The following is a 24,640-nucleotide window of genomic DNA, read 5'->3' as shown; positions in this document are numbered from 1 at the left end:
GTTGTCATGGTTACAACAATAAACAGACGGACCAAGAACGGCATACCTACCTTCGTTGCTATGGTTACTAACGGTCATGGCTTAGTTAGGTTTAGAAAAAGATGGTGATTAAGGTGAAGTTAAGTACTTCCTCAACATTAGACGATCTCTGTTGTCATGTTTACAATAATAACATGGACTTTAGAAAAAACATAAACTGCTGCTTTCACATGGAAATCGAACACCACTCTCCTGCTTCATATTCATCCATCCACCACCACCTCCTCCTGACGTGGACTCTGTCTCTCTTTATACTACTTCATCACACTTTTCCCTTTGCTCCTGCCATTATTACTATGATCACTAGATGTTGCCTAGCAACAAAACGTAAATATGGGTCATAATAACCTGCTGCACAGACGAAGTATGGGCTCGTTCTTTGCAGGAGGACGGCCTTGATTAATCGCACATTTGTTAGAAATTTGCTGTGACAGATCCTCCACCCTCCATCATGTGGCCCTGCTTGAAGAGGGACTCTGCGGTCACATCTGACTTTAAAACCTTCATTATGTTGAGCTCCTTTTTTTTAAATTTGCATTATATCAAATTTGTTCCATTTTTACTGTTTGACAGTTATTTCACTTAATAACTGAAGCCGAAGTTAACATACTCAGATTTCTTGTTTTATCTGTCTAGCAGTCAGAAATACAAAGATGTAGAGTTTACTGTGATTGGAAAATGGGACGTTGGGGTCATTTTTCCTTTGATAAAGATTTGTATTATTACACAGTAATCAAACTTGTTGCCAATTAGTCAAATTTTCTGTATATCAAGTAACTGAATAATCAACTCATCATGTCATCTTTAGAGTACTGGTTGGTTTCTCTGTGCCTGTAGAAATTATGAAACTGCCATGCCATTAGAGGGCCAAAAACAAATCTTTGCCCCTCAGGAGGTTAATCTGCCAAAACTCCTGTAAAACACGTCCACCGCTGGTTTAGGGATTAAAAGACAGCCCAGGACCAAATCCTCATGATATGACGGCTGCTGCAGCTCACGTATATAAATCAGCCAACTGGAATATGAGATGAAATGATGACGTTAATCAGAATACACTGGCCAAGCAGCAGATTTGAATAAAGGTTATAAAAGGAAAAACACTGCCAGCACTTTGGCCATGAGAACACAGCACCACAATCCACCAGACCATCACCGACTCTGACGTAATATCACACAGTCTCACACCAAGGTTTTACTAGAACCAGTTCAGACCTGTAAAATCACTGTCATCATCAGTTTTCAGAGGCATTTGTGTGGTAGTTCGTCAGTAAAGCAAACATTATTGTGATTGAAATTCTTGTGAGCTGGGGAAAACACGATGAGTCTCAGGCAGAAGTATTTATTGTAAGCTTGATGCCAAGGAGAAAATGATGAGCAGTACACAGTCAGCATGTGAATCAGAGTAGCGCCACACCAAGTTCTGAAAATGTCATGTCAGACCATGGCTATATAAGACCCGGTCTCACTCCATATGAGGTTAAACTTTATCCAAAACATTCATGTGTGAAGATGTCGTTGGACACCAAAATCCACATTGTCACATGTTCTTACCTAGTTAATATCACATGTGTCTTGTCCTTTCCCCTACTTAGCTCATCCTTGACTAGATTTGAACAATATTTTCTAAGTCTATGCTTTCCTTGTAGCCCCTTAGGTATAAGACTGTGGGTACTATGGCTACAGATGTAAGCAGTGGGTCCATCTAGACACAAACAGTCATAATAGAAACTAAGCAATGTTTAACAATCTGAAGGTTGTTAAGGCCTGAACTCTTGGAGCGTTAGTGAGGTTTAGAAAATTAAAAGGAAAGTGGAGGCATAAAAATCTCCTTCACAATCATGATGATAAATATTGATGATCTACAAAATCTGGTCTTCCCTCGTAGCCAGAAAAAGTTTCGTCCCTGATGTAACTTAGACATGACAGATTAGATGGATGTGGGATATGATGCAGATTATGTATATAGGAGACATGTCCTGAATATAATCAAGACCAGGATAAGACTCCAAAGCATAAGAGAAAAGCACCTTCCATTGTTGCAGATTGGGGAAAATTCTGATTGATTACGTTTGACGCTTCTTCATTGTTCCCTCAGCTGTTGGTGCGGTCGGTTCCAGTTTTAGTTTCCACTGTGATCCACACCTGCCGTAAACCTCGTGACAATTAGAAAGGTCAAAGTTTTCTCTCAGAATGCCGTTCACTGAGTTCCCCATCACCTGGAGCCAGCAGCTTTAATCCTTCATGCTGGAAGTACAGTACATGTGTGAAGTGTTTTTCTCATTGTTGCATCTTTTGTTTGCACTGATTTAATACTTTTTTCTCTCACTGTCTATGTATGTGTTCTTAATACAACACGATCTCTATACACATCACACACACGAATTAAGTGGATTAGTGTGAACAGATGATGAGGTGAAATTAGTCAGGCTGCTGATTTGGAAGCAGATGGTTGAATGTAGACAGAGAGAGAGAGAGAGAGAGAGAGGAGAGAGAGAGAGAGGAGAGAGAGAGAGAGAGAGAGAGAGAGAAAGAGAGCTGCTGTGACCAGCAGGGTTTATTTTAAGTCACACCAGAGATGCTGACTGAGGTAAAGATACATACACTGCAATGTCACATTTTACACGGGCTGTGTTTAAAAGGATTAAATCAAAGTTATTGCATTGTTATTGCAAGTGCAATAACAATGCAAAAAGATTCAAATTAGATGAGTTAATCCCTTTTAATGTTTTAAAATCTCTGGCAGTGTGAATGTGTGACTTTCAACTGAGTCATATTGCTTTTATGGACTATGTCCTATATTCTATGTTTTATTGCTTTTATTGTTTTTATACATTACACTGTATATTGCTTATCCATTCAAAGTTATTTTTACACTTATGTATTATTGTCTCTCATATTGTATATTTTGTTGCAGGGCGTCCTTGGAAAAGAGGGCCTGCTCTCAGTGGCCTTCCCTGTATAAATAAAGGTTTGAATGAACTGCCCTCTACTTATGAAACTGGAACACTAAAGTATGTCAGGCTATTTTGCTTTGAGGTCATTAGAACTTTGGGACAATAAAAGACTGGGTCATGGACGAGAGAAGACGATGATACATTTCTCTAAAATAACCCTCCTACATTTGTAAATCTCATAATTGTCCATTTGTGTGTCAAACAGCTGCTTCTTTAGCGCTATGCTCATTTTTAGGTTCAGTATGTTGTATTAATTGATACATTTATACATTCGATCGTGAATGGTGCTCATTGACTGAATGACTGACTTACTGACTGACTGACTGACTGCTCAGGAGAGTGCACTGGTTTCCCTGCTGTACGAGAACTGCAGGGAAGCAGAGCAGAGCTTCCATTACAATAATTATACTTAATTACAATTAAGACTAAACTATTGTGGACTGTGGAGGCTGTGGTCTCAATGAGAGACTAAAAAAGAAATATATAGTCTGTCCAGGCTTCAGTAGCTCACCTGGTAGGGCACGTGCCATTCAGGCTTAAAGTCCTGGACACAGCAGGGTCGAGTTCAGCCTGTGGCCCTTTGCTGTCTCTCTCTCTCTCTCTCTCTCGCACTCTCTCTCTCTCTCTCTCTCTCTCTCTGTGTTCACAGTAAATCCAGCCGAAATCACAGCATAGTCTTTGTCTTTAATTTATGTGTTTGGTGATTTTGTCAGACGATGTTACGCTTAGAAAAATCAGGATTTGACCATAGGCAGTCCAGATATGTACTAGGTTTTGACCTAATCTTGTTTACTGTTCTTTATGGGAATCTTGGTGACTGTGTACAGTATAATCCAATGTGATTGTGTGTTAACTACTCCCCTTTTGGCCAAGTCCCTCTTGTGTAAGATACTTTATGTTGGGTACATCTCAATTTCTTGTTTCACTTGCGTAGCAGAAGCTGTTGGGGGAAGTTGAAATCAGGAAACAATCAAAGGTAGAAACATCCTTCCCTCTCAAGTATCGTCTGAAGTGTCTTTTGTTGCTTTGGAGTTTGTATCTGTGCATATAGTTATATTTATAACTGTGCTATTGTGAACGGTTTTGTGTATCCTTGCTTAAGCCTCAACACAATTAAAGGGATAGTTCATCATTTCAGGAAACTGTTATTCACTTTCTTGCAGAGAGTCAGATGGAATAATGGCACAAGGACTGGAAACAAGGGGAAACAGCTAGCCTGGCTTTGTCAGATAATAATATAACCAAAAAGTGTAAAAATGACATTTCCCAGTTTCACTGGAGGTTACTTGTCTTTATGGTAGCAGATGCAAGATTCATATTTACTGTGAAAACATGAGAGTACGGTATCGAACTTCTCAGCAAGAAAAGGAATATTTATCAATTTCCGTATCAGTAGGAGATTGAAGAGCAGGGAACAATCACATAAGAGTTGTTCCCAGTGTCACTGATACATTCCCTATCACACAGTGTGTTTGGATTTACTAAACTCCATGTTATCCATGACCTATGTCAGTTCATGTTCACGTTCTCTGATATCCATCCTCTGGGTCTTATGTTGGATATGCGCTCGCTCTCAAAACAGCGAGAGTCCTTCGCTCAGTCCTGTACTTATTTGCTTCTCCACAGCTGAATAATTGATCACAACGAAGAAAAAGAGACACACTACATGGAAGGTTGTGTGAGGAAGTCCGTGGTCTCCTAATGGAGGGAAGCTGTGGTTGTCAGGATAATTGCAAATTAGACTTTTTCCTTCATTTGTCAGCTCCATCAGCTCAGCTGGGACCTGATTACCCACACAGGTGCAAGTTCAAAGAAACTACCTCTTCCTCTCCCTGAGGCTTCGTGCTTCCTGTGAATATTTGATTGAAAAGCCCAAGATGTTGTTTTTTTCTTCTTTCTTTCTTCCTGCATGCGCAAGTCATGAGTCTGTGTAACCAATATAATTCAAAGTGAAACACTGCCAACATTTCATGATCACACATGCAGAGGTCTTGACAGGTCCACTTAAATGCTAGTACCCAGGAGCTGAGTCAGGCCAGGTCCAAATTATATCCAATAAGTCTAATATCCAAGTGCCTCAGAGCAGACCTGCTATCACCTCTGATCATGTAGTCTACAAGTCTGCAGCCATGCTTGTGGCTCTTTGAAGCTTTGGCAAGTTTATCCTTTCAATAGTGTAGACTGTGTAAAATTCGATGATCCAGACAAATACACCTTCACCTTCCCAGGCTACTTAGGTGCCCATGAGGGTTCCCTGATGTTCTGTGTCCTGTCATTAATGATGGACATGTTCCCCTTGCTAAACGGGTGCTACATCACAGTGATGGCTCTTGTCTGTCCCCAGTGTGTGGTTACCATGATTATCAATGACAGTCATTGTACGCACACTGAGTGAACTGTTTACATGTCTCAAAGAGACGTAAACAAGCTGAGAACAAGCCAGTGGCTCGTAAAATTTACAGGTCACTGACCTTCACCTCCATATTCTGGGAACAAGACACTTTCTGTAATTAATGAGTACAGTACAGATCCTATACAATAGTCCAGTCCTTTGTATGATCTGCTGCTGAGTTGATTAAAGGGCCCTGCTGCGATGCCATGAGGCCAAAATGCTGAAAGTCTTGCGGGAATATCTGGCACACAGTCGTGTGTCACAGTCGTTTTCTCACGGATCAATGTAGAGCGATTACAAATGAAGAACTAACTCCTACTGCTGCTCTCTTGATCATAGAACGAAACACAAGGCCGACCCAGTGGGCGTCTGAAAACCTAACAACCAGGCAGCTCTTTGTTTCCAGACAAATGTTCTGCTGTCTATGTGCTCTTGGCAATGTCTGAATAAATATTCACTTTATTTTAACGGGAGCACTTGGTGAAGGTAGCACTTTCTCAGTTTCTCTGAACATCTATGAAATTATGTGAAGGCCTCAGGTTGACAAAGCCTGTTTTGAAAATAAGATCAGGCATCTGTGTACCTTCAGGATTTGTTGTAATGTCACTTCTCTGGTGTTTTCATACATATATTAAAAGGGGCTGTTTGTAAGTTTCTCTGCCGCCAAATGTGGTTTCTTGAAAGGAGCAGGTGTTGGTGAATGTCGCTTGACAATAGCTTCCGCCATCTTTGCCTTTACAAGACAAGAGGCTCTGTAGGAATGAAGTGTGATGCTGAAATGTACATTGTTGCTCATACTATAATGAAACTTTTTCGGTTCTTTATCGTGGGAAACATTATAAAAAGGAAAATCTATAACCAGACTCGAGTGAAGTGAAAATGTAGTCCAGCAAGCAGGTGTCAGCTGTGCAGAAAGATGCTGATGCTGAATACAAACGTTTTCCTCTCACATGTCCTCAGCATCACTTAACATTGCAGCCGCAGGTGAGGCTGTGGAGATGTTAATCCGCAGGATCAAGTATCAGCAACTGCAGCACAAACACTGACCTCCTTTTCCAGTAGTGTGTGTGCGTGTGTGTGTGTAGCTATTTAACTTGTTTTTATCAATGTGTATACATACAGGTAAATATAGTATATGCAAGTCACTGCAGTGAATCAGTGTGGCTCATGATGTAACATCAGGTCACCAGCTGCCTCTGATGTCTGACTGTTTTACCTCAACTTTCACATTTTCAGAGAAGCAAACACTTTACTGATCTTTTTTTTTTCATTAATCTATTTCTTTTTTTCTCCTGCTTGAAAATCTTGTGCATTTCAGTCCACTTCAATACACTCAGGGTGTTTTAGCTGCCAGCATCTAGTGGAACCTCCACATTTAGCTGCTGTTAGGATTAAAATTGCCCTTTTCTTTCTCTCTCCCTCTCAATAAATATATATATATAAGTCAAATATGAGTCTCTGCAACCAAAATATAAATCTACAGCAAGTCTTGCATGGATACTAAGAACAATCTGGCAAAGAGCGAGTGAACCGGGGATGCAGATATACTGGCCTGATTGGAGATGGGGTGCAGCCGGGGGCAACAGGTGAGGACAGTGAGGCTGATGAGGAGGTGTGGCAGAGTGGAGAGTGAGACAGAGGCATAGCAGGCTGTGACAGTTATGTTATGGAAGACAAATATATGTGGACTAAAAAAATGTCTGTCAAGGTCATCTCCACAGAATCTCCACCCTCCTCTCTGTCTGTCTGTCTGTCTCTCTCTCTCTCTCTCTCTCTCTCTGTCTCTGTCTGTCTGTGTCTCTCTCTCTCTCTCTCTCTCTCTCTCTCTCTCCTGTCTCTTCTGTTCCCCTGCTCCTAGTGTGTTTCTGCCTCCTCCCTGTGTGTCATTCCACAGGGAGGCGTGGCCTGGCTATCTGGCTGTGGGCGTTGCGGCACACCTGAAACTCATCCACCTTCATCAACCTCAGTGTAAGAACCCTGGCAGCTCATCCACTCATCGCCGGTAGCTATCGGCCGAAACCTTTGCGTGAGGTTTTCCCCCTTGTTGTTTTTCAGCTCATCTAACCTGCCTGCCTGCTTTAGGGTCCAAACCTAACTCTACGCTGTAACAAATGTCTCTGGTTCTGCTACATTGATTTCATTACTTTAAAAAAAAACCCCAAAAACTATCCCTTGTGATTCTGAGCGTTGTAATGCTTAATGAGTGGAGCGCTCTTTTAATTATAGTGGCATCAGATTAGACAACAGTCAAATGAATCTTTTTTTAATGGTGACTTGAAACAGTTTTCTAAGGCAGTGGACCCTAATACACAGTGAGGTCCATTGATCACAACTTAAAACCAACAAAATATCAGTGTCAGCTGTCGTCAGTATTGTACGTCAAACTAACGTGGGCGTTAAACATCATCCTGATATTGGCTTTTGGTCACCTGACATTTGTCACGGTCTGCCTTGACTTTACTTCCCTTGTGTCTTGTGGTTATTTTACCTCCCGTCTTTGTCCTGTTTCCCTCCTGGTTGATTGTCTTCCCCACCCTAATGTGTTTCATCTGTATTCAATTGCCCTCGCCTTCCTTCTGTATTTAAGTCTCTGTCTTCCAATGTCTTTGTCACTCTGTGTGTTGTCCTCCTGTGATAATCCAGTTTGTTCTCCGGTTTGGTTCCTGTTCCCCTCTTTGAAGTTTCCGTTTGTCGTGCTCCTTGGATTTTCTGTTTTTTCGTCTCGGCCTTGGATTCTTGTTTTTGTACATTTCTTTCTGTTATTGAAATACATCTGTTTTCCCTTTTTTGTTCGCCTGCATTGTCACAACCTACATTCAACCAAACATCAGTTTTTAACAATGTTGGCAGCAGCTGCGTGTCTGCTGGGTCTTTGTGAATTTTGCAGCCATTATCTGCACTTTGTTAGTTTCATTTTGATTTACACATTTGGTTTTTACATTTTTAACAACTGGCCTGCAGATCAAAGAGTAAAACCAGAATTCTTAAAACAATTTATGCAGCGTCTGTCTGATGTTGTTAGAGTCACTAAATCTTGTTTGTAATCCTTGCCTGAAATATTTCTGCTAACACCAGAAAATTTAATACACTTTGAAAAATTTTGCACTTTTTCAATAAACCTTCAGGGCTAAAGGCCAGTGGCCATATTTCTCAGCTATATATCTTGTTTGGCCACCATCTAGTAACTAAAGAAATGTGTCAGTCAGTCTCTAAAGTTGGCTGTAAATAGTGAATTAGCTTAATAATATACTGCTACCATCTAGAGTCTGTTTAGGGGTGATTTATTTCTTAACTGTGTGTAATGGACCTGTAATAAAAATCGTATTTGTTGTATAAATGTCAGTGATGTAAACCCTGAGGTGTAAAATTGGATGACAGATTTCAAAGTTACCCTCTGCAGAAACTTTCAACCTGACTTTAGTGAGCCTGGCAGGTGTTCGTTTGAGTCCCCGTCGATTTAATTGGGAAGCTCCTTAGTGTGTGTGTGTGTGTGTGTGTGTGTGTGTGTGTGTGTGTGTGTGTGTGTGTGTGTGTGTGTGTGTGTGTGTGTGTGTGTGTGTGTGTGTGTGTGTGTGTGTAACATCATGAAGCAGATGGGTGCTAAAAAGTGGCAAGCAGTCTGCTATAAATATGGATAAACAATGTTAAGCTGAGGTCTAATGCTTAAATCTGAAATCGGCCGAGGAGCTCGTTGCTGCTGTCCATTGGGTTGCTCCACAATCTCATTAAACACCTCCACACCGCAGGGTTCATCACCACCGTGGGGTCGAAACCACACAACTGCAATTTTGTTTTCCCTTTTTTTTTTTCTCACTGGAATTAAATTTTTTGCATGGTGGACTGAGTACTTGTCAAATTCCTTGGGCGTTTGAAACTAATTAAAAAGCTTTTTTTATTTTTCCATGGATGAATGTTGCAGCATTAGGAAAACAAATATTTTTGTCTCGCTAGATTCACGCAAATGCTTTTTTCTGTGTTTTCAGCTGAGGATCTTTTTGTAAACTAGAAAGTTTACTCCAACTTACATCATTAACAGCTGCGATCTAAAACCCTGCCAGTCTCCTGGTTCGTTCCTAAAATTCATATTGTGAATTCAAAATGTTTTCAATGACCTGAGGTTTTCTTTTGTTGTTTTTGTTTTTTTTAATCTGCATTAGTCAATACTTTTAGCTACACCAGCTGCTTGGCTTTAGGGATACCTCTTCACCTCTTCATTACCTCATCACTTGATCCAACAATTTTGTTTCAGACTGAAACATCTAAATAAATAATGGATGGCTCACCATTACATTTTCCACTGATATTCAAAGGGATGTGCAGAGGGTCCTGTAAGGTTCGGATGGTGGTGAACCCTTACAACCAGGATGAAGGCCAGCAGGATTGAGGTGCAAGCGTGATGGAGAACAGAATCAGTCACACAAGGATTGGTTTCAGAGCTCTGAGTTTGGTTTACTGGAGACCATAGGCAAATTACACAAAACAAAAGTCCAACAGCTCTGACATATATGTAGCAGTATGGCTGGTGTAGCAGGTCGCAGTGGATAGCAGCAGCAAAGGTGGCATTCAACCCGACCCCCCTTCTCTTTCCCACCTGGCATAACTACCCTAAACACTAGCACCATACATTTACAATACCTATTTACAATTTAACCACACTGATATTTACATACACTGACTTTTGGCCTAACACAGATTAAATAAAATACATAATAAACTAAAGAGATACCAAACGAAAGCCAAACTTAACAAAAACCCCTCTACCCACTCCCCTCTCTCCCTCCTGCCCACTTGGTACAGCCTGATAAGGTAATTGACACCTGCTGAGTCTGGTGGCTGCATTCCCATGTGTGCACTCCATGAAAACACGCCCCCCGGAAGTAGACCTCAAAGAGAGAGTGCTTAGTAGGGGTTCCCAAAATAAAAGCACAACATAACAAAGTTGAACTTCCTGTATTAGCCAATGCGTATTGTTTTTCACCTTAGTGAGGGGGATGCTTGCCAGCTCCCTCACCGGCCCAAATTCATAAAAGGCAATAATTAGATGAAAATACTACTGGAATGATATTTTTACATCACTCTCTGACAGACACCCTCACGTGCAGAGGCTCAGTTTAATACCACTGACCAAGATGCACTTCCTCTGGTTACATGGCTGCGTCTCACCTCCTTAACACTTCTTTATAGAGCACAATTGTGCTTCAGTAATAACAGCCAATAAGACGATGCTGATATTGTATGGCTGAGACATCATGCCTTTAGACACACTTCTATAAAAGATAAATAAGGTGTGTGTGTGTGTGTGTGGTGCAAATAAGTCATGTTTTTGATTATTATAGACAAGTTCTTCTTTCTTAGATGTACTGTGAGTTTGGAAGGTTCCGTATATTTCTCTTGGGTGTCTATGTGTGTGTATGGGGACCAAATGGTTCAATTAAGTAAGAAATTAAGGGTACAGTGTTTCCATCACCGGTCATTGTTAATCAGCAGAACCTGCTCATCACCAGAGGGTGTCAGTAATGCTACACGAGTGAATGTAGGGGGAGCATCACAGGGAAGTGTTGACTGTGTTTGCTGTGTAGTTTAGCATGTTAGCGGCTAATGCCGTGGTAGGAGCGTGGGGCGCTAGCTAAGATAATGAGCCCTCGTGAGTCCACGCCGCTGATTATGTTCTATGACTGTTAAGTAAGAAATATGCCGTTATGTTGCACGAATTTTGTTTATATGTAATTGGAAGATGTATGTTCATTTCAGAACAGGGAGAAATTTGATATATTTGTTCATTTGTTATATTTTATTACTGCTATTGTGAATATGTTGGATAGTGTGTCTCTGTGTGCGGGATGAAGCTTCACAGCGCTGTGTAGCGTTCGTGAATTTAATGTGACATTTGCAATTTTGCAGAGAGTCTTCATTAAATGTGTAGCACCAGACTGAGCCTCTGAAATGACATTCTCATCCCGCTACACGAGCATACTGACTGTAAATAAAGATGGACTCTGATGGTTTCTGAAGAGAGGTTTTGAAGCTCAGAGGGGGCAGTACCTGACTCCACCTGTCTCCTGGCTAATCCAAAAATGGGCAAAGAGGAGGGGCATGTGTGGAGCTGCAAGCATACGCTCACTCACCTGTCACTCAAAGAGGCCACGCTCTCAATTCTCCATAACGTTAAGCCTTAATAAAATGTAAACAGGTGAGTTACATAAACAGTTGTCATGAAAGAGGAAATTAGCTTTAAAGACCCAGGCTGTAAACATGTTTATTTCTGTTGGACATTTTAAAATGGGAGTCTATGGGGATTGACTCACTGTTGGAGCCAGACTCTAGTGGTCATTCGAGGAACTGCAGCGTTTGGTACTTCAGTGTTGGCTTCATTTTTTCAGCCCTGGAGGTTGCCGCTTGGGTTTGAGACACTGTTTGTTTTTTGTTCGTTTTTTTATTTATTGATGATCAAGATTAACATTGCTTCATTGAAAATCTGTAGCTTCCTTTCTATGCTTTGTTACTAGCATGTCCTTTGTGAAGAACGTAATACTTCCTCCTTACAGCAGCAACCTTCTGGTGGGCGTGTCCCTGTAGATGTTTCTCACCTCATTGTGGTTTAATGTCATCCTCAATAGCGAGCAGCAGCAGATCAGAAAGCCTCTCTTCCTTGCATAGTATTGCATGGGTGTACTTTTCACCAGACTGAGCTCGGAGAACGACTTCTCCACTGTTGCTGTTGACACTGGAATTGTTGCGTATGTTTATTTTTTTTTTTTGAATTGCACCAGTGTTAGAAAGATTTCCTATCCACTGTCGTCTCTGTGTTTTTAACGTCCCCTTCATGGCGGATGTGTCCTGGAAAGAAGCATGAAAAACCCTGAGCTCTCTTTTTAACTTCTCCATAGAATTCACAGCATCTTTCTCTCATCTCCTGTGTCTAGACTGTGTCTCCCTATCTGCCCTAAATCTGCTGTGTAGTTCCGGAGAAAGAACGTCAATAGATGGATAGTACATCTTCCCTCTATAGTCTTCCACTGACTGGAAGGAATAGCTCTCTCTGGCTGCAGTCGTACCCTGTCTATACTTTTCAGGCACACTCGGCAGTATTCCTGAGCAGTGCTCCAAACTGTTCTTCTGTCTTCAAGGTGTCCCTCACTCCAACAGTAACAGAATATGTTGTGGACAGATCAATACCCTTGTTCTGTGGATAGTGGTGATTCTAGCTCAACAAAAAACGTTCGAAATCTAAGCTTTTTTTTTTTTTTTTTATTCTGAAAGTTCACGTTCATAGAATTATTAAAATGTAAATATAAAGAACAATAAAAACGTAAATAAATAAACTAGATAACTTCAGCATTGTCATATTGTAAATAAGGCCAGTGCTCATCAACACAAAGACCCTTTAAGGGGGTTTCCTACTGAGCAGTGTTGGCAACTCACTGATTTTCTGGCTAGATTTTTTTAAAACCCTTTAGCTACTTTTGTTTTTTCATAAAAGCAGTTAGTGACATATTTAGATCTCGAGAAGCTCTGATGTTTCTCTCTGGACTGACAGTGTTCAGTGGGCGGGACAGAGGAGTAGTAGGTTCTTGACACCTGGATGGAGCGCTCCTTTGCATCCGTTCCACACATATTGGACAACAATGGAGACCCAATCGCAAAGAGACACCTTAATAGTTTCGTGTACAAGTATCAAATATATTTCAACTTCATCCATTTCTTTCCTCATATCTCTTTCTGTGAATGTGGGCCAGGCTTTTATGAGAATGTTTTTGTGCTGTGTTTGAGAGGAATGAAACCTGACACCTCTTCCTATCCATTTTTTTTTTCTCTTCAACATTTTCTGAATGTAGCTTGGGTACACTGGTGTTACCAGCTAAACATTTTCACAAGTTCTCTCGCTCTCTTATCGCCTTGCCGTGAACATCTGATACCTCAAAAGCCTCTTTTTGTATGTGTTCCGTCGCACCATGCTTGTTAAGTGGGCCTCCGAGTCTTTTTTCCAGTTGTTTACCCCAGCCTGTCTCCAAGCAGGCTTGTTACTTTACTTAAAAAGCTTAGAGCTGAAGCAGCACAAAGCGTCCTTACCCGGCGAATACTCCAACCACGGCCTATTTTCATCCCATATCCTTTGAAACAATCGGCCATCTGCATTTTATCAACACACATTTTGACATAGCTGGCATCACACTTGAGATAAAAAGCTTGGTTGTGGGCAGAATCTGTAGGATACGTCAAGAATGCTAGTTTCGACAGGGCCTCAACTACATTAGTCGTCGTTTCCTCAACCTCAACCCTCCTCTATGACTTCCTCATACTCAGCATCCTCCATCGTTTCCTTCCTGTGGCTTCATCCTCTCCAACATAGACAGTAATTTATTGATCATCTGCGGCCTCTCTCTCAGGTGTTGCTTGTGAGGCCTCCTCCTCTCTCTCTGCTGTCAACACTCTCAAAGTCAGAGTCTGGTTCTCTCTTCTATTTGAATTAACCACGCATTGAGAGACTTGCCACCCTCGGCTGCTTCCTTTCGCTGCTTCTCCTTCCTTTACTGAGGTCTTTTCTTTTTTTAGCATTGCGCTGTAGGCGTGATTAAAATGAATCCTGGCTAATTACTTGGTAATGTTTCACAACTCTGATAACCTTCAGCTTATCTCCCCATGCACCAGAATGCTTATCATATTATTCATTAATTGTATAATGTATTGCTATTATTATCATTGTTATTTATTTTTTACCATCCTACTGTTATTGTTCACCACCTTATGCTCCCTGCAAGGAAGCATTTCATTTTCATTTAGTGCTGACTAACAATTTGTGTCCAAATACATGAGATCAATAGACTAACTGGACACAAACTGATGTGAGCCTGCATCGGCTCTTAGCAAAGCGACTATTAGTCCAGTGGCAAAATCAAACTGAGCTCATTCGCTGACAATGAAAGCAGAGATGTTTGGGTTGATACAAACAGTGAGAGTTCACTCTCTCCAACAGACGAAAACACGTACCTGCCAACACTCCAGTTTTTTCCCAGGAGTCTCCTGTATCTTTATGTTTTTAGTAAGTTTTGTTAGGCTTGTTAATTTTATGTTCATGTGATGTTTACCTAATGATTAATAAATATTAACTGACATGTGATGGAATTTAAATGTAAAAATATAAGTGAATCTTGTTATATGTTTATTATGCATGTATGTTATGTATATCATTTCTTTATTTACTTAAAATAAGTAGAGAAGACCAAAAAAAAATCCGCCCTGAAGCAAACTGCTTGCTGTTTCTTTCCCCCTAATATATATATATAGAAGACAGACTTGAATGACCTTTAAATTTAATAAGATTCTACATTTACAGCTAGAATTTTATAGTTGCATTTAGATATGATATAAAAGAGATAACAGGTGTTCACATTCCTCCATTTTCCAATAAATGATTCTTTTTTCCTGTGTAATTTAGTATCTGATGAAGGAGACAGGAGTTGATAAGCGCCTGTCAGAGTCTCTAGATAGAACATACTGTATGTTTCACATTGTAACCGTGAAATTAAAGTGAAATAAAGTGTGGGTGAAAAAAAAGTGATCTGAACAGAATAGACCTAGTTTGGAAAGTAACTTTCTCAGTGCAGTTTTCCCAGCGAGCTTTTCTGTCAGTGATTGAAACGTATCTGTTGGAGTTTTTAAAGCAGTTTTCTTTTAAAGCAGGAAACTTTTGTGCATCACTAAACTGCAGCTATGAGAGACACATTATTATCAGATGTGGCGTAAACATTACACTAACTCTGCAGACAGCTACTTCATCAACAGCGCTGCGTCTGATGGATTTATGGAAAACAAAGGCTGTTTCACCGCCACAGTCGGGTTTAGCCTGTCTGATACAACAAAGTGTCAGCGCCTGCGGCTACAATTAAAGGAAATCCAATCCATCAGTGGGGGTTTGGAGAGCAGCTCAGAGTGGATGTGACATGTACAGTAGGTGAGGAAGAGTCGGCGCCTGCTTAGTTTTAATGAAACATAGCCTGCAAGCTTTCAGTTCAGGCAGAGGACTCCAGAGGAACGCACAACATCACCATCTGGTTGTTCCTGCACACAGTGTCTGACTGTGTCTTTTCCCCCAGTCCTATCGACGCTCGAAGAGCTCCAGAGCAGAAGTGCTGTTCTGGCTGAGAACTTACCAATTACAGAAAAAGGATAATTAGTTATTGTATAGTATACTGGACCTGCCATAGCATGCCAATCACATTCATTATGACTCCAAAGGAATAATAAGGTTGCTCTGTAACTGCAACTGTTTTCTAACAAGTTCACCATATCAAATCAATATGGTGGCCACAACACGAATGCAAAAGCCACAACACAAATGCAAATTAAACCACAACACCAATGCAAAAGCCACAACACCACGAGATAATGAGCCTCATTTTTTTTTTTTTTTTTTTTTTTTTTTTTTTAAACAAATACAGGCTCTCCAGCAGACTGGAGTCTCACCTTCCTGTTATGACATTCTTGACTGAAAATAGGAACCTGGTGCACTTGTTTGGCTCCGAAGGGGCAACACGAAACACTGAACAGACCGCTGCCCAGAAGCTCCGGAAACTCCACTTTGAGTGATTAGACGCGCGAACCAGATTCTTTCTCCATGCTCGGGCACCTGAGGCACCGGCCATGATTCTACATTTTTGTAAATGGTATTTAGAAAAAAATATTGGAGGCTGAAAACTAGATTTTAATTTGAGGACTGGAGAGGGCATATAAGTGATGTTTCAGTAAACATCAGGGCTTTCACTCTGAAAAGTGTTAGTAGCTTTGGCAACACCTGTCGATGCAAGGTCTCACAAAAAAGTTTTTTTCTTTTACAAAACATTACCCAGCATTCAATTTTAAAATGAAACACTTAGCTTTGATTGTTTGGGGCAGCAACACACCTTGCAGCATGTAGCTTGCCATAAAGTTAGGGTTAGGGGTTGAACTTCTCCCCGGACGCAACCATTTGTGGCACTTTTCATGTGCACAACAAGGTATAACACTATGAATGTCTTCCAGGAGAGACTGTCTGAAGATGTGTGCAGTTTTCTTTGTATTTAAAGCCAGTTTTTTCTTGTTGTTGTTTTTCTTTTACTTTGCCTTCAAGTCAGGATTTTCATATCAGGTACAAACACAGCACAGCAGATCTTGCAAACTAGTTCTGATGGAGAATAAATCAGAACCTGTCCACAAACAGGATCCTGGCGTAGGTACCTGACAAGTCCAGGTGCTCAGGTGGCTTCGTTATCACAGACGTCACTGTTCAAAAGTCCCGTCGTCCTTCATTCTTTGTTGTTTTTTTTGAGAACAGGGATGATGGTGGAGCTTTTGAAGTGGGCTAGTATGTGATATGTCTCCAAGATGTCTGGACACAGCTGGTTAGTAAGTGCTTCAGGATAACAATCACATCATTACAACATTCATATTTAGTGCAAAAACAGATGTCTGAGAGTTCTGTATCTGCTCTGAAGAACTGCCTGGACTCATGTGGGACTGAATGTAAATTTAAATGATGATAGATCAGGTCCTTATTATAAGTCCTAGATTCTCGAATGACACTCTACAACAGTCTCTTTCAACCTTTAATATCCAGCTTCTTGTCTGGACTTTTCCATTCATGTGTAGGCACTACAGTCACAATGCCTTTTCCAGTTGTGCTGAGAAGTTAATCCATGCACTGTAATTCTCCTGCCTCAGCCAGGGATTTGTAGCTTGTGCGCAAGGTCAAAGGTCAGGATCCACTCAGGAGTTTTCAGCGTTTGAGCTGGACAGCCTCAACTCAACTTTTTTTAAATTATTGTTATCTCCACTGAGGTACAACAGCTGCATGTTCAGGAAATCAGCTTTTACATTTCCAGTGTTCCAACTCCAGCTGAAAAAAAATGTCATGGTTTAGATGAATTAATAACTGTGTTTATCTAACAGATAACTGCACTGAGCAAGAACCTTTCGCATAAACATAGAGCACTTCCTCACATTGATGAAGGTTCAGTGGAGCTCTCTCGCCCCCCAGTGGTAGTACAGTTTATCGCAACTTGAAATGCAGATTCCGACATTAAGGTCATTCCCATCATTACAGTCAGAAACAAATCAACAGTCTTTAAGCTATGCTCTCTTCTGGTGCCATCCAATAAGTGTGCTGTGTATAATATATATTTAATTTGACATGACTGCATCGGCAAACACTAATGCTACACATCAAAGTTAAATGTGGAATTTGATGAGAAATTTAATCATTTCCAATTCACACACTATTGTATTCTTTTTCTCTTTTATTCACCCTTTCTCTTTTTTCCCATGTGAAGCACCTGTTTTTCAATATGAATTTAAATGGAGTTTGGTTGTTCGACACAGTGTTTGTATTCATATGAAGAATAGATACCTATGGAGAGAATATAAAAATAACATAACAACCCTTCTTATAATGGAATATTTTATGTTTGAGTGATTGAAATAACTTCACATGTAGCTGCTGTACTAGTTTTTGTTCTAATCTTCACTGCACAGTGAAAACGACAGTGAAAGTTGCACTATCCCTTTAAGAGAAAAAACCCTACTGTTGAAATGCATCAGCGTGAAACCCCCTCCCACTTCATCCTGCTCTCACACACAGCGAGCTCCACTCTGTCCATGTGCTACCTCGTTCCCTCCTCATCACTGATTTGCAAGTGTGCAGATGGGTGTAAGCAACATGTGATACAGCGGGAGCTGATGAGCCCCGTTCAGTGAAGATTAGCAAATGAACAGGAGCAAAAGAAGCAGAGGTTTGTTTTGGATTAGATCACAGACTTTTGTTTCTGTTCAGAGAAAGTGAAACTCTCATACAGGTCACTGCTACAGGGTGAAATGGAGCAGAAAGGAGTTAAGCTGGACTGTGGTGCTTTCTGCTGTTCAGTCTGTCTGGATGTAATGAAGGATCCGGTGAATATTCCCTGTGGACACAGCTACTGCATCAGCTGTATTAAAAGCTTCTGGGATGAAGAGGATCAGAAGAAAATCCACAGCTGTCCTCAGTGTAGGCAGACCTTCACACCGAGGCCTGTCCTGGTGACAGTCTCAGCTGCAGCAGAAAGGACTGAGAGGCAGAGAGAGCTCCAGCTGAGTCGACAACAAATCCAGGAGAGAATCCAGGACAGAGAGAAAGATGTGAAGGTGCTTCGACAGGAAGTGGAGGCCATCAATGGCTCTGCTGATAAAGCAGTGGAGGACAGTGAGAAGATCTTCACTGAGCTGATCCGTCTCATGGAGAAAAGAAGCTCTGATGTGAAGCAGCAGATCAGATCCCAGCAGAAAACTGAAGTGAGTCGAGTCAAAGAGCTTCAGGAGAAGCTGGAGCAGGAGATCACTGAGCTGAAGAGGAAAGACGCTGAGCTGATGCAGCTCTCACACACAGAGGATCACACCCAGTTTCTACACAGCTACCCCTCACAGTCACTCAGTGAATCTACAGACTCATCCAGCATCAATATCCGTCCTCTGAGCTACTTTGAGGATGTGACAGCAGCTGTGTCACAGCTCAGAGATAAACTACAGGACATTCTGAGAGACACATGGACAAACATCTCACTGACAGTGACTGAAGTGGATGTTTCACTGTCACAACCAGAGCCCAGGACCAGAGCTGGATTTTTAAAATATTCACAGGAAATCACACTGGATCCAAACACAGCAAATACAAATCTGTTATTATCTGAGGGAAACAGAAAAGCAACATTAATAAAAAAAGAAGAGTCTTATTCTAGTCACCCAGACAGATTCATTAGGTGGTGCCAAGTTCTGAGTAGAGAGAGTTTGACTGGACGTTGTTACTGGGAGGTGGAGTGGAGAGGAGAAGGAGTTGATGTAGCAGTTGCATACAAGAGTATCAGCAGAACAAGGAGCTCAAGTGAATCTGGATTTGGACACAATGACAAATCTTGGGCGTTAAATTGCAACCAAAATGGTTATAGATTCTTCTACAACAAAATCAAAACTCCAGTCTCAGGTCCTCAGTCCTCCAGAGTAGGAGTGTACCTGGATCACAGAGCAGGTGTTCTGTCCTTCTACAGCGTCTCTGAAACCATGACTCTCCTCCACAGAGTCCAGACCACATTCACTCAGCCTCTCTATGCTGGACTTTGGGTTCCTTGGTATAATGGAGACACAGCTGAGTTGTGTAAACTCAAATAGATGAAGGTCATTTAAGGTGCAGTTGGTTCAAATCTGTATTTTAATTCATCGGTTTATTTTGTCTCCATCATTGTTGCTAAAAGCTCATTGCTGTCGTGTTTCTGCACTGCACAGAGATCACCTGTCAATCAAACATTATGGGTGGTACTTTGACCTCTTCTCATCTATTGTTGTGTTGATGTTTGAGTTTCTTTAGGTGGAGCTGGAGCCATGGAGGATATCACTGCTCAGGATGATTTTTCTTTACCTAAACTGACGTTTCTCCACATGAAAATATAAACTTCTCTGTGCTCTGAATGTTTGTTGAATATTTGTGTTGATGTATTTGTATGTTGTTGTTTCTCTTCCACTGCATGGGCCTTAACAGAGAAATCACCAGACCTTCCTTTATCACAGATATTTTGTTCTCACTTGAAGAATTAAATCTATAATTACATTTAAATTTATGTGTTTGTCAGATCGAATGTTGTTGTTGTTCAAATCAACTTACAAATAAGGTCAGTGAGGTTTTATAAAACTGTAATTATGATGATAATAATAAATGAGGAGATGATTCATTATTTTATTTTCCATCTCTGAGATTCAGGTGAAACAAACTGATTGTCTGGATGAAGTGAATCTGTTCATGAATTTACTGAATAAAAATCATTTAACAGACTTTAGTGATTCAATATGTGAACAAACTGAAGCTTCACATCATGAATAAAACTGTTTTGTCCCAAAGAATAAATCAAATATTTTCTTCTGTCTTCATTCCAGGGTCTGATCCAAAACTGATTGAACAAATATGAAACTAAAATGAGAGTATAACTGAGGCAGTTTTCCTCCTAATCGCGAATAGAGGGAGTCTGACTGGATGTTTGATGTACAAGTTGCATTCTAGGATTTTAGTAGAACGGGAATTTCAAAATAAATGTACTTTTGTCACATCATATATTCAGACATATTAATGTCTTTACTCTAAGGGGAAACGTGAACAGTCTGAAAAAGATGTGGAGACATAAACTGTATTCATCCTTCTTGTTGCAAATGACAACACAGCCTGCCTTTCTCAGTCTGCTCCTGTTTTTACAACAAAACAAAACCTGACAACACCTCCGTCTTCTTCCTGCTCCTCTCTGGTTACATATTTCCTTGTTCCCTTCCTTCACACATCTTCCAATTTGAGGAAGAGTGTAACCAGCCAATGACTGACTTACAGGTGAAACATGACAAGGAGCCACAACAGTGTTTTTATGCGGGGCCATAAAAAAAAGGTTTACAACCAGTGGGTTAATCTTTGACAATATATTGTTTTATATCAGCTGATTTGCTGTTCTGACAGTCACAGACAGTTGACGTCATCCTGCTGACAGGGGCGTCAGATCAGAAAGGCTCCTATGTTTCCTCCTAAAAAGCACTTACACACTATATACTGTATGTTCTCATTTAATGTGGAGACCTTGTTCCATTTATTTCACTTAAATATTAAGTACCTGACTTCAGCACAGCAGCTCTTTATCCTCAGTGGATGACAGAGAACCAGTGTTGTCCCTGTAGGAAGAGAGAGTCTATAAAGGAGTTTTCTCCAGGAGACGTGTTGCAGTAAAAAAAAAACAGGTGGTTAGACAGAAATGAAGTAGAAGTTCACGTGATCCAACCTCATGCTGACAATGCAGTTTAAGCAGTAGATGATTTCCTGTAACAGCTGAATAGCTGATCACATGGTTGATTTGGTCTCCGGTCGTCCCCAGGCCTCAGGAATCAGTTATGGAATCAAAGGTTGCAAAACTTTAGAATATGAAGCTCAATTTTTTTTCTTCTGTAAAACTCAATTATTTCCTGCATAGCTCTTGTGAGCTGAATGTGATAGCTCAAAGTGCAATTATTCCAATTTAATTTGGTCATAATTCTAAATGCATGTTTTAAATGACAGATAACACATCGTGCCTCATCTTTGTGTAATACAGTAAAGGCAGAAGGACCTTCCTTCTTTTCCTGCTTCAACACTCATCAAGATTCACCCGGTTCTTTGTTCACTCCCCTTCACAGATCTGTAAGTATGAGGATGGGTGTAAATAGCATGTTGTGAAGAGCAGGAGATGATAAGTCTCATTCGCTGCAGGAAGTGAACAAGAGTAGAAGAAGCAGAGATTTGTTTTCCTTCAGAGCACAAAGATTGTTTCTGTTCAGAGGAATTCCAGCTATTTGACAGAAACTCTCAGGAGGTGAAATGGAGCAGCAAGGAAATCAGCTGGACCAGGCAAAATTCTGCTTTTCAAGCTGTCTGGATCTACTGAAGGATCCAGTGACTATTCCCTGTGGACAGGCTCTCACACACAGAGGATCACAACCAGTTTCTACACAACTACCCCTCACTGTCACGACTCAGTGAATCTACAGACTCATCCAGCATCAATATCCGTCCTCTGAGATACTTTGAGGACGTGACAGCAGCTGTGTCACAGCTCAGAGAGAAACTACAGGACATTCTGAGGGACACATGGACAAACATCTCACTGACAGTGACTGAAGTGGATGTTTTACTGTCACAACCAGAGCCCAGGACCAGAGCTGACTTCTTAAAATATTCACAATCACACTGGATCCAAACACGGCACACACACTTCTGTTATTATCTGAGAGAAATAAACATGTAACAGTACGTCGTCCAGACAGATTCACTTCATGTTGGCAGGTCCTGAGTAGAGAGAGTCTTACTGGACGTTGTTACTGGGAGTTGAAGTAGCAGTCACATACAAGAATATCAGCAGAACAGGGGACTTGGATAAATGTGGATTTGGATGCAATGACACATCTTGGGCATTAAGTAGTAATAAGAAATGTTACACATTTTGGTACAACAATATCAACACTCCAGTCTCAGGTCCTCTGTCCTCCAGAGTAGGAGTGTACCTGGATCACAGTGCAGGTATTTTGTCCTTCTACAGCGTCTCTGAAACCAGGACTCTCCTCCACAGAGTCCAGACCACATTCACTCAGCCTCTCTATGCTGGACTTTGGTTTAATTATTGTGGTGACACAGCTGAGATCTGTAACCCCAAACAGACAAAGGTCATTTAAGGTGCATTTGGTTAAAATCTGTCTGTATTTTAATTCACCAATTCATTTTGTCTCCATCATTGTTGCTAAAAGCTCATTGCTGTTGTGTTTCTGCACTGCACAGAGATCACCTGTCAATCAAACATTATGGGTGGTACTTTGACCTCTGCTCATCTATTGTTGTGTTGATGTTTGAGTTTCTTTAGGTGGAGCTGGAGCCATGGAGGATATCACTGCTCAGGATGATTTTTCTTTACCTAAACTGACATTTCTCCACATGAAAATATAAACTTCTCTGTGCTCTGAATGTTTGTTGAATATTTGTGTTGATGTATTTGTATGTTGTTGTTTCTCTTCCACTACATGGGCCTTAACAGAGAAATCACCTGACCTTCCTTTATCACAGGTATTTTATTCTCACTTTGTAAAGAATTAAATTTATAATTACATTTACATTTATGTGTTTGTCAGATCGAATGTTGTTTTTGTTCAAATCAACTTACAAATAACGTCGATAAGGTTTTATAAAACTGTAATTATCATGATAATAATCACTGTGGAGATGATTCCTTATTTTTGAATCAAATACTTTCTTGTCTTCCATCTTTCCCATGTGACCTGAATGCAGCATCAGTGTTACAGGGTGTGACTCCTGTGAACAAACTGACACAGTGTGATATTAAATATATTTAAATGTGTCTTTACTGATGTTGTTTAAAGCTGCCAAAGGCTGAGTGAAGTTTTTACTCGTCTTCCTGCAGTGAACATCACAGCAGGTGAACAACTGAAATCTGAAACTGATGCACAACACAAGAGGGCGCCTTCATCCACCTGACCAGGGATGTAGTGAAGGTTAAAGCTCCTCAACTCTGTTTGTTCACATGTTTCAGACCATGTTTTAGAAACTTAAAAGAATCTTTTGTATCTATTAGTGCATCAGATATGAGCCAGACTAGTGTAAGTGCCCAGGCTGTCTTCACGTTGAACTGTGTAAGGCAGATTTTGTGAAGATAATCATCTCCAGGGGAACCATTTTTTAATGCAGCAGATCAGATCCCAACAGAAAAATGAAGTGAGTCGAGTCAAAGAGCTTCACAGACAGAGGATAATATCCAGCGCAGAGATATACTCAAATAAAAAAAGAGGTCTTAACCATTACACTTGTTGGAATTATTTTCTATGTTTAGACTCACCACAACCCTCTGGTGTTGCTGCTGGGGTCAAAGAACCTGGATGAGTTTCCTGGTCATATTCAAAGACTGAGAATGAGATTGATGAGGTTCTCATACTCCATCTCACATGTTGCAGGTAAAAACATTACAGCAGTGCTGATGTCCTGTCGAGAGTACCTGCAGGGTCAACGGTGACACACAGCAGGAGAGAGAGGTCAACCGGTATGTAAACATGGTCATGTCAAGCCTGCCAGCAAAAGAGAAGAGACTGTAGGAAATTAAGAAACACCAGGACACAGATGAAATGCTGTTCCAAATGAAAAAGTATTGCACTGAGGGACGACCCGACAGATTTACGATGCTCAGAGCTTTCTTACCTTTCCTATAGTTTGCTGGTGAACTCACAATCGAAAATGGAATACCACTGAAGGGTAGAAGACTGGTGATACTGAAGTCACTACAAACAGACATTCTACAGAAAGTGCATGAAGGACACTAGAGCATGGCAAACAATCCCTTGGGGATTGATCATGTAGCTTCAGAGTTTAATTGAGAACTGTAACACTTGTGCAAAGCAGAAATTCAACTTCAAAGAGATGCTACAGCTTACTGAGTTTCAAGCCAGGCCATGGGTTGCAGAGAGTGCTGATCTGTTTGAGTGGAACAGCAGCCAGTATTTGGTGGCAGTAGACTAGTACTCTCGCTTTATAGAGATCGTTTAAGTCAAAAGGGGATTCATTCCCATCATGTCCAGTCCCGCCTCCCTCCAAAAATAATGGAGAGGCAGAGTGTGCGGTGAGGACAGTAAAAAGTCTCCTGCAGAAAGGAAGAGACTCTCACTTGACTCTGATACTTTGCCATGCCCCAGCCCC

The 24,640-nt window shown here is 40.9% G+C and overlaps 1 protein-coding gene and 1 pseudogene across 1 annotated transcript; both read left to right on the top strand.

Moving 5' to 3' along the window:
* The first annotated feature begins 18,217 nt into the window (after positions 1–18,217).
* LOC130179130 (tripartite motif-containing protein 16-like protein) lies at positions 18,218–20,114 on the top strand. The gene has a single exon (XM_056391899.1). It carries the CDS (start codon positions 18,232–18,234, stop codon positions 19,552–19,554), a length of 1,323 nt encoding a protein of 440 aa, XP_056247874.1. The 5' UTR covers positions 18,218–18,231; the 3' UTR covers positions 19,555–20,114.
* A 1,737-nt stretch (positions 20,115–21,851) lies between these two features.
* On the top strand, positions 21,852–23,724 carry LOC130178676 (tripartite motif-containing protein 16-like; annotated as a pseudogene).
* Positions 23,725–24,640: the final 916 nt, after the last annotated feature.

This window comes from Seriola aureovittata, chromosome 12 (assembly GCF_021018895.1).
Source record: "Seriola aureovittata isolate HTS-2021-v1 ecotype China chromosome 12, ASM2101889v1, whole genome shotgun sequence".
In the NCBI taxonomy this organism is placed as follows: Eukaryota; Metazoa; Chordata; class Actinopteri; order Carangiformes; family Carangidae; genus Seriola; species Seriola aureovittata.
The sequence above is the reverse complement of the archived record's forward strand: the minus strand, read 5'-3'. Positions and strand labels throughout refer to the sequence as shown.